The 10,655-nt window shown below is 35.8% G+C and overlaps 1 protein-coding gene across 3 annotated transcripts in view; it reads left to right on the plus strand.

Moving 5' to 3' along the window:
- The window catches only part of RALGPS2 (Ral GEF with PH domain and SH3 binding motif 2), a 157,751-nt gene that overhangs the window by 84,534 nt on the left and 62,562 nt on the right, over positions 1-10,655 (plus strand). For all 3 annotated transcript variants that reach the window (XM_065883881.1, XM_065883189.1, XM_065884542.1), the window contains one exon: positions 1,669-1,795. In XM_065883881.1, coding sequence (XP_065739953.1) covers positions 1,669-1,795 — 127 coding nt within the window. The remainder of the gene's footprint in view (positions 1-1,668; positions 1,796-10,655) is intronic.

Raw genomic sequence — 10,655 nt, forward strand, 5'->3', positions numbered from 1 at the left:
TATCCAACAGTAATCTGCCTCTTGGAGCCTGTGAAAAATAGATTCCAACATCAATTCCAACTGTACTACTTGTAATACTAGAAAGAGCAGGTGTTAGAGTTTTCTGTCTCCAGGACCAGACTGAAAAACAGGATCCTGAAAAACAGGACCTAGTCTTTGTGAGTGGATGACTGATGAGTTGATATGTTCTGCTTCTCCTTTGAATCTCAGTCACCTCATCTTTAAATCAATCCTCTGACTTTTCTGTTAACCTCATAGGAGAATTAGAATTTTATGGGTGGAAGTGTTTTGCCTACTATAAAATAACATAAATATTTTATGATACAAAGTGAAATCTGATTACATCATAATGAAATAGTAGCTTCACATATTTAAAGAGAAAAAAAATTTTCCAGAGTCTTTGGAATACTTAAAAATACATCTTTTCTGAATCTTTTAGTTAATACTTTTTGGGTGACTGACCCTGCTTGTTCTTTTATTCCCCTTGATAGCTCCATTTTTTCTCAAAGGGCACCCACTACAAATGTACTCCTCAAGCCTCCTAAAACAGCTGCTGGTGATTGATCAACTGTATGCAATATAGCACTGATCAAAGGGATCAAAGAAAAAAATGTCAAAAATCCAAACATGTAAATCATAGTTGTTTTTCTTTTTTTAATTGATTTATTTTATTTATTTATTTTTGGCTGCATTGGGTCTTCATTGCTGTGCATGGGCTTTCTCTAGTTGTGGAGAGCGAGGGCTACTCTTCATTGCGGTGCGTGGGCTTCTCATTGTGGTGGCTTCTCTTGTTGCAGAGCACGGGCTCTAGAGCACAGGCTCAGTAGTTGTGGCTCACGGGCTTAGTTGCTCCGCGGCTTGTGGGATCTTCCCGGACCAGGGCTCGAACCCATGTCCCCTGCATTGGCAGGCGGATTCTTAACAACCGTGCCACCAGGGAAGCCCTAAATCATAGTTTTATAGTTACTGGTAGGACTAGCCATGATTAGATTTATCAAGGAAAATTATTACTTAAATTATGAAATGCAGTATTTATTTCTTAATGATTATGTAAGAATTATCTTTATCTTTGAAGAGGCAGGGGACAATGCATGAAAATATTTGGGCATTTGAGCTGAATATGAATACATAATTATTATTATTTTGTTTTTTATTTTTTGCGGTACGCGGGCCTCTCACTGTTGCGGCCTCTCCTGTTTGCGGAGCACAGGCTCCGGACGCACAGGCTCAGTGGCCATGGCTCACGGGCCTAGCCGCTCCGCGGTATGTGGCATCCTCCCGGACCGGGGCACGAACCCGTGTCGGCAGGCGGACTCTCAACCACTGCGCCACCAGGGAAGCCCCATAATTATTTTAAATTAGGAAAATGATTAATAAAAATTGTTTAGCCATTTAAAATAGTAAAGATAAGAAATAATGTATTATAATTTACTACTTAGTAAGTTAATTATTTTATGTACATACAAAGTATATTGTATTTTAAAAATAATGAATTTGGGTTTATTATATTAATAGACACGTTTGATTTTGTTTTATTTATATACTACCAAAATATAATTAAAGAAGATATAACTTTGAAATTAAAATTTATAGTAACTATAACTTCAAGTCTTTGCTATAATAAAATTGGATTCGGAAATAACTTAGGCTCTTCTGTTTGTTTTTTAGTTATTAAGTCGAAAAGACAAAACTACCTTTGAAAAATTAGAATATGTAATGAGTAAAGAAGATAACTACAAAAGACTCAGAGACTATATAAGTAGCTTAAAGATGACACCTTGCATTCCCTATTTAGGTGAGTTACATCATGTGTGTTCATTATGCCTGGTTGTTGCTCTGCCTTAATCAGTAGTTTATATAAAATTCAATATATTTTAAAAGTTCGTGTGTCCTTTAAAGAAATTAAAGGATTGTTAAGTTGAAAAAATAGACTAGAGGAATGTGTTAGCTTATTACCTGGAGTGTATTTTCATGTCTTCTTAGAGATGGACCATATGGTAAAGCAATATGTTTTACCTATTTTAGTAATGCTTTTAAAGAATGAACCAATAGTTTGCAGTGAAGTTTAATGCTGTCAAAATATTTAACATTAACTAAAGAAATTGATCAGAAGATTTAATGAATTTATTTTCAACATCGTGAGTTCTCACTTTATGTAGTTGGCAGATATTTTACAGTGAATTATGAAAAGCAGTCTCAATGAATATTGGTGTTACTGTTTTCCTGGAAGAAATAAGCTGTTTAGCTGTGGAAATTTAGCTCAGTGCTGAGACAGACAAATCTGTATTTGACATATTATTTGCCTAAGAATGTATCTCTTTACTATATAGTTTACAGTGTTGATGAATTCCAAGAAGTATTGAACCTAATAACATTATAAGCTTATGTTCAACAAAATATGAATAGTAATGCCTTATTAGGTATTTGAATAAAAAAGACTGAAACTATACTGTTTTAAATGTATATGTAAATTTAAATACAGAAAATACTTTATATTATATACACCTAGTATATGCATTAAAATAAATTGGTTTGATCCCATGTAGAGAGTAATCAAATGATAACATTTGCTTTGTCCCAGTATCCCCTTTGCTCCCCTATCTCCACTTTGTCTTTTATGTAACTACTCATACTGGATTTCACCATAACTATTTTTGAAAATAATGGAAAAACCTGTTACCAGTTTAGGAGACTCTACAGTGTAAACTTTGAAGTCTTTACAATACCAGTGACCAGAACGCAAAGCAGGGACAAAGACAGTTGATGACACTGTCATTCAGCTGCTCTACGGCATCAGCCTTAGTTTGTCAGAGAAGACTTGAACTTATTAGACCATTGTGGGACATTCTAGAATTCCAGTGGTAATGGGGAATGTTGTACACCCTGAATTGAAGGCAGAATACTCCTATGCATTGTATAGATAGTGGCCACTACATACCATTTGTCTGTTTCTTTGATAAATAGTTCAGGGCCATAATAAGCATGACTCAATCAGAGAGGCTGTAAGCTGGATATTAGGAAAGACATTCTGCATGTGCTCCACTTGTCACCTTGGCTGTGCCCATTCTTGAAAGATGTAATTTGGGGAGAGGAAGAATAGAGGATTTTAAAAAGTCATCAATATCTTCATACTCCATAAAAACATAAACTTTTTATAGCATAAAGAACATTAGACTGAGAATTGGGAACCATAAATTCCAAAATGGCTCTACCATACTAACTTTTCAGGTCATTGAATTGTCTTCTTTAAGCCTTGTTTTCTTTACCTAGAAATAGCACACATAGGACCAGAATCATGTTCTTCTTAAGGCTGGCTGGGACCACAGTGGTCTCTTGTATCTAATTCACTTATATTACAATTGAGAAAACCGAAGTCCAGAAAGGTAAAAGAGCTGGCTCATAATCCTAAAACCTAGTTAATGACAAATCTGAAGTTCTGATCTAGCATCTTTCCAATTATACCTGCTAAACTCTCATTCTAAAATTTACTGATTCTATGATTGCATTTTTTTCTCATTGAAATGTTTTTCTCAAATTTCATAATTTGTATTTTTTAGAAAAAGATTATTTCCTATTGAAAATGAGAAAATAACAATATAAATCCTTGTGCTCTGATGTCTAGTTCAGAGGTCTTTGTTTTATATTTATTCACAGTAGAGACTTCAGTACAAGATTTGATGTTGTCTGTGCATGTGCACATAAGCGTACTCTCACGCACGTACAAGGGCGGGGTGGGAAATCGTTAAATAGTGGAATCTGGACAGGTTTTCCATTAAAGAATATACCTGTTTTCTCCCAGCACTGGTACCTAAAACAGAGTAATTGTTCCTGTGGGTTAAAGCAAATGAGGCAAATATTGAGGTGCAGAAGTTGGTTTGGAGAAAATAATAGAACCACGATCTTTCCTGTGTCTTCAGTTTGGTCTCCATTGACTCCTCAGTTCAGTTCTTTTTCAGTTTATATATTCTCATGACCCAGAATCTCCCTTCTCACTATTACCTGTAATTTTGTGAGAGGTTGATGCTAGTTATTTCTGCTTATTGAAATTCTCCACTTGTAGCACCAGTCTCTCTTGATTTGCCTTCTACGTTTCTGGCTTTTGTTTTATCGATTTCTCTTTCTCTGCCTTTCTCTTAAATCTGTTCTTATAAAGGTCTCAGTCCACTTCTTTTCTTCCTCTATATGCTCACTTGGAGTAGTCTCATGCAGTTTTTTTCTGTATATTGCCTGATGACTCCCAAATCTTACACTAGACCTGTACATCTAATTGTCTTTGTAATTCCTGCAGCCTGGTAACATTTTAGGTACTCAAATACTCAAATACTGATTGAATGAGATATGTATTGGTAACTCTTAATTTAGCATGTTCAGAAGTAAATTTGTCATTTTTCCCCTTCTTCCATACCTGATCCCCATCTTATTTCCTGGCTTAGTCTACTAGTGATCACAGTGTTGCATTATCTGCACTGCTCCACCACCCTAGAAACCTGGGGGTTTTGTTTTTGTTTTTTTTTTTTTTTTTTACTGAATTTCTCCTCCTCCACTTCTTATATTCTCTGTTGACACAAGATGCATGTTTCTGAGGGTTGTTCAAGAATTAGAAGCCAAAGGGAGGGGTGGGAAACGGCAAAAACTTAAGTTAAAATAGAGAACATACACTTTAGCATCTACATAATTTTATACATTGGACTCTTCATATAATTATTCATCCCTATACCAGTTTGTGAAGAAGCATCTGAGAATGTAAGATGATTGTGGAACATTTGGCACAAACATTTGGTAGACTTGGGAAGGGAAAGTGAAACATTGAAACGTTTGTCAGACAAGTTATTGTGACTCAGTTTAGTCCGTTTCCAGCATGAAAATCGTCTTTTTAATGTAGTGACAGTTTCATTTTATCGCAAAATTTGAGATTAAATGTATTCATTCCACCTATCAAAACATACATGCTTTTCCTAAGAAAATGTGAAGCATTTTCAACTTCATACAACTTTTTGACTGCTTGATTTATTTATGTCATAGACAGCTGGTTCATTTTCTCATTCCTAATCTTCAATACCGAAGTGTGTTGAAGAATGAAGATTTTACGATAGTTTATATCCTGCTAATATTTACATTGTTCATATTTTGTTCTAATTTAAAATGAATTAGGATTGTGATTTTTAAATTTAACTTTTCTTTATTTCAGAATTTTTTTACCAGTCATATTAAACTAGGCCCAGGGCAGATAGATGCCAAAAAAGTCAACATTTACAAGATGCTGTACATTTGATAGGAGAGAACCTGTCCCGAAGACATTTGAAAGATAATGCTCATTATTCATATTGGTAGCTTCTATTTAACTATCTCTCTTCAAATATACAGAATTTGCATAATGCTACCCTTTATCCATTATGTCTGCAAAGGTTCTTTTGGAACAAATGTATCAACCAAAAGAATCTATCTACAGTGCACAGAGAAAAGGTGAAGGCTAATTATCTATTTCTTAACATGAGAGACATGATCCAAACTAATGGTGTTTTTGCCCCTAAAAATTATGATCAGAACCAACCACTTTTTGTGAAGCTTAAAAAAGAATATGGAGGTTTGTATGCTAACAAAACTCTTATTTTGATACTGCCAGATTTATTTATAATTCAATGTGGATTAAATTGTAAGAAGTAGAAAATGTTTTCTTGGCTTTCAACTCATCATCCCTTGAAAAATTGTCTCTTCTGTTGGTTTGCATTCAAGGTAAAAATTAGTCAGCCTGGACAATATAGTGAAAAATTCTTAGACTAAGGATACAGTTTTTCTGGAGAGAAATAGTTTGGCAAATCTCAAGGAAAAAATTGTTTTATATGAGAATTATTGCTTTAAATCTGAAAATCATTAACAGCACTCATTTGTTCTTGTCATTGGAGAACAATCTTAAGGAGCTTATTGCAGAATTTGGCATGGGAAGTTTTGCTTTGCTGGAGAGAGAGAAAAAGAACGTTGTGCAAAAATAATTTAGTTGTATGAAACATAAATATTCTTTCATGTGCATTTTCTAACCTCATTTCTACTTTATTTATGTAATTTTGGGAAGATGCAGTAGCTCAACCAGCTTAGGTGGTTTTCTGAGAAGGAAAGCATATGTTTTTAAAACTATGGAAATAAGTTGTTGCAGTTCTATACATTGCTTTCTATTAAGTAGAAGCAGAATGTTACAGAGAAGTTTTTTTAAACTCTCCTGCCCTTCTGTAGGACATGAGTACACTGTTTTGATGTGTCTACGTATGACTCCATCTCTTGTAGAGAAAGTCCCCTGCCCCAACTTAAAGATTTTCATAATAGGCCTTTTTTTTTTTAAGAAGAGAAAAGCTGTCCTTGTATCCATCTGTAATATGGGATATAGTGCCCCTCTCATCCCCTGTCCTCTGACAAGCACCATTTTGTTTTCATTAATCTCTTTCCCTCAGCAGTGTATAAGCCCTGAATTTGTCTTGGTCCAGGGCTCTATGTTTAGCATATAGAATAAAAGCGGGCACTTACTTACTTATTGGTTGACTTAATTAATTAAATGATCCCTTTCTGGCTCTTCCCATTGTCCCAGCAACTTCTTTTGTTTTAAATACATTTATTTGTGTGCACTTTTGTATACAACTCCCTACCCACCCCCAGTTTTCTTTTGGTGCATCCGCTGGCCATCCAGTGTTTGCTTAGCACTATTCTTGGTGATAGATGTAGAACAGGGATCAAAATGGACTTTGTTCCTTCCTTTGTGGAACTTAGCATCTCTTTAATGCCAAAGGCTCAAGTTGATGTCATTACCTTGTGAATAATCTCTCCTATATCCTATGTCATGAAAGAGGTACATAACATTACCAGGCCTTGATAGCGGTGTCCTCATCACAGCTAATGAGATGTTTAAAGCATGCCTAAACTTACAAGGACTTTCAGATTTCATCTGATCCTCTTTTATGTTTCACTAGTTTTTAACCTATGTTGATCTCTGAGTAGAATATAGTTCTTTAGTTTTACGTTAGTTTGAGAAATTTTTGCTAATCTATGTATAAATATTTTCAAAAACAGTAGCTTTTTATTCACATTTCTATTCAGATAATTTCAACAAAGTCCAAAGCTTTCTGCAGCTCTCTGGGAATTAATGAGATTGTTTTCCTGCCCCATTGGTAGAATTTTACTTGGTTAAATGTATAGACGTCTCTGACACTGATCTCAAAAATGCCTAATGGTCAAAAAATGTCATTGGCTTTTCATATTTTAAGAGTTTTATTCCATTTTCCTTTCTTTTGTTTAATTTGTGTATAATACACACCACGGATTACTTTACCTTATTCTTCTCATTAAGATTACATATTGAATTCTAAAACAGCAATAAAGCATGTTCAGTCATTTTCTTTTGAATCTTGAGAATGAGCTCTGGCCAAATGGCAGCTAGCCCTAGCTTTTTCTTTAGCCAGAATTACATTCCCATTTTCCATTACCTCATTTATATCCCCTTTTACCCTCATTCTTTTTTATATATTTAAAATTCTTCTAACATTCTTTAATAGTATATTTTCTGAAGTTTACTTTAGACCACTCAAAGACTTGTGATATAAAAGGGCTGGGAGGGGGGCTTCCCTGGTGGCTCAGTTGTTGAGAGTCCGCCTGCCGATGCAGGGGACACGGGTTCGTGCCCCGGTCCGGGAAGATCCCACATGCCGCAGAGCGGCTGGGCCCGTGCGCCATGGCCGCTGAGCCTGCGCGTCCGGAGCCTGTGCTCCGCAACGGGAGAGGCCACAACAGTGAGAGGCCCGCATACAGCAAAAAAAAAAAAAAAAAAAAAAAAAAAAAGGGCTGGGGATGGGGTTACATTGATTTCTTTCCCATTTTCATAGTTTTTCTCTTAGTGGCCTTATATCTTTAAAAAATATCGTGTGTAGAAGCTATACAGATCTGCATTTTAATCATAAACAGGATCAGGTTCCCCCAGTTGCAGCAGCTTTGCCAGTAGTGTTTCCAACAGCTGATATTTCAGTAATGTATTTTGTAAATTTTTTAGCAAACCTTAACAGGAGACTAATAATAAAAATCTTAATAAGTAACATTTATTTGCAACTTAATCCTCTATGCCCAACACTGTATACTTCACATAAATTATCTAATTCTTAACAACAACGTATAAGATACGTGATATTATTCATATATTATAAGTGAAGAAACTGGGACAAGGGAGGTTAAATTCACTTGCTATAAAGATATGCATTATAACCATTTCATTTATAGTTCAAAGAAAGCATTGTGGGATTATATTAATATTTTGGAAATCTGTCTTTAGTTTTAATTTTGAGTTCATTCTTCAGTCTTTCCTGTAATTATCTATAGAATTATGATGTAATAACTATTGACCCCACTGATAAAATTGAAAACTGAGCTTATTTTTAGATGGCTTTTTGAGGAGGGGTCGTGGCATCATTCTTTTCTTACTTATTTTCTCAGACACTAAATAAAAGACTAAAAAATTGTTAGGATGTAATCATTTTTAACTTACCATTGATTAATTTAAATATATAAAAATCATATCACATTAGTAAAGGTTTACAAGTAATTTGAAACATTTTCATGATTGTGGAAGTTTTTACAGGCTTATTATTACCAGTGGGAGTCCTAAGAAATATAATGCTAGAAGAATTAGCACTCCTGTATCATGACTCATAGAGTCAAGTGAATATTAGACTGAAAATTTGATCTTTATACTCAGCCAGGCTTGGAGCCTGAGGATGAGCTTGTTAGTTCATATCTACTAAATTTCAGTATGGTTTCTAATATTGGCCTTATCCAATATCTCATGTTTTAAAAGTCTACTTCAGAGATGCCAAGTTTCCTTGACATTGATGGTATCCCATTGAGTGGAGAATAGAGTCTAAGTCATTTTTAGGGTAAGCTTCATTTCATTTATTAAAAATAACTAAGCATAAATAATCCTTCTATAAACCAGCTGCAGGGTTATAGCTCAATGTTACTGAATGTCAGGCAACCACACCTTATTCCTTGGTAACCTGTAAAGTAGCTAGCTATCGGACCTTGCCTGCCATACATGTGACTTATCTAATCTCTGACAAGATTCTCATTAGGCTGAAATCCCTTACTATAGCTATTCTTACCTTAATTTTTCTTACGGCCCATTCTCTTAACTACCTGCTGTAACAGCTGACATAGCTCTGTTAGGTTTGCAAATGAAGATCATGGATCGGTGTAATTTTGCACCTGAAAATTTGGATATATTGTTTCTTTTAGTACATTTATTACTCACTCTATGCAAGGCACCGTGATAGGTAATGCAGAAAGTACATAGATGAGCAGTAGTAATCTGGCACTTAAAGGCTACTGAGTACTTACTAGTGTCAGGCATTATTCTAAATGTTTTACCACATGTATTACCTCCTTTGATTTTCACAGTAACTACGTGAGCTAGGTACTGTTGTTATCTCCATTTTATAGATAACGAAACCAAGGCAGGAATACATAAATTGCCCCAGGGAACACAGGTACCTGGTAGATTTGGGCCACAAACCCAAGCAGTTCTGCTTTTAGGACCTATGCTTAGCTATGACATAATACCGCTTCTTTTTTTTTTTTTCCCTTTGCGGTATGCGGGCCTCTCACTGCTGTGGCCTCTTCCGTTGTGGAGCATAGGCTCCAGACACGCAGGCTCAGCGCCCATGGCTCACGGGCCCAGCCGCTCCGCGGCATGTGGGATCTTCCCGGACCGGGGCACGAACCCGTGTCCCCTGCATCGGCAGGCGGACTCTCAACCACTGCACCACCAGGGAAGCCCAATACTGCTGCTGCTTCTTTGATCTCAAGGAACTCACTTGCCTAAGTCATTCTTAAGCTTTCCAGGAACTTCAGAGCAGAACTATATCACCTCTATAAAGGAGAGCACAATGCACCCTGTGGCCAAGGCAGTTAGCATTCAGCACAGTTTTCTAGTTTGTTGACTTTCACATGATTCTAGCTTTAATAATATTCCTCTTCTGTGAAAATTCTCTAAGACTTGTCTTTAATAGGGTTTTGGATGTTTAAGTGAAATGCTGTAGTTCTACAAATAAATGGAATGCCCTAGTAAAATTTTATTCAGTTAAGATTTGATGAAACAATTAGATGCCTAATTTCTCCCAGAAATCTTACAGCAGATTTTTCTGGTTCTGGGGATGGTGGAGAGGGACTTTAAAGCCATCCCGAAAGGACCACAGGTAAAGCAAAGAATAACATCAGGGTTTCAGGGTTTGATGTTCTCTTACCTTCTTTCACCAGAAGTTTTATTTTGAGATGTGGCAGAGCAAAAACATTGGTCGTGTTGATGGACTTGAGTTGTTCAGATAATTATAATTATCTTCAGTTTTGACTGGTTGAGCAAAAGTCTCAAGAGATTTCTCTAAAATTTTTAGTTCACAAATGAATTAAAGGAAGGTCAGCTCTAAGCAGAACATAATTTCTAGAAGAAAATTGTTCTAGAAGATTGGTAATAAAGTTGTTAGTTGCAAAGATGAGTTAAAGATACACACACACACACACACACTGGAATTGGCAGTTTGGACTAGCCAAACCCCTGTGTATTCCATTCTGAAGCTGTTGAATCTCAGTATTGGAAAAATATCTAACAGTTTCTTGAAGTTGTTTTAGTC

This window comes from Phocoena phocoena, chromosome 1 (genome assembly GCF_963924675.1).
Source record: "Phocoena phocoena chromosome 1, mPhoPho1.1, whole genome shotgun sequence".
NCBI classification, from domain to species: Eukaryota; Metazoa; Chordata; class Mammalia; order Artiodactyla; family Phocoenidae; genus Phocoena; species Phocoena phocoena.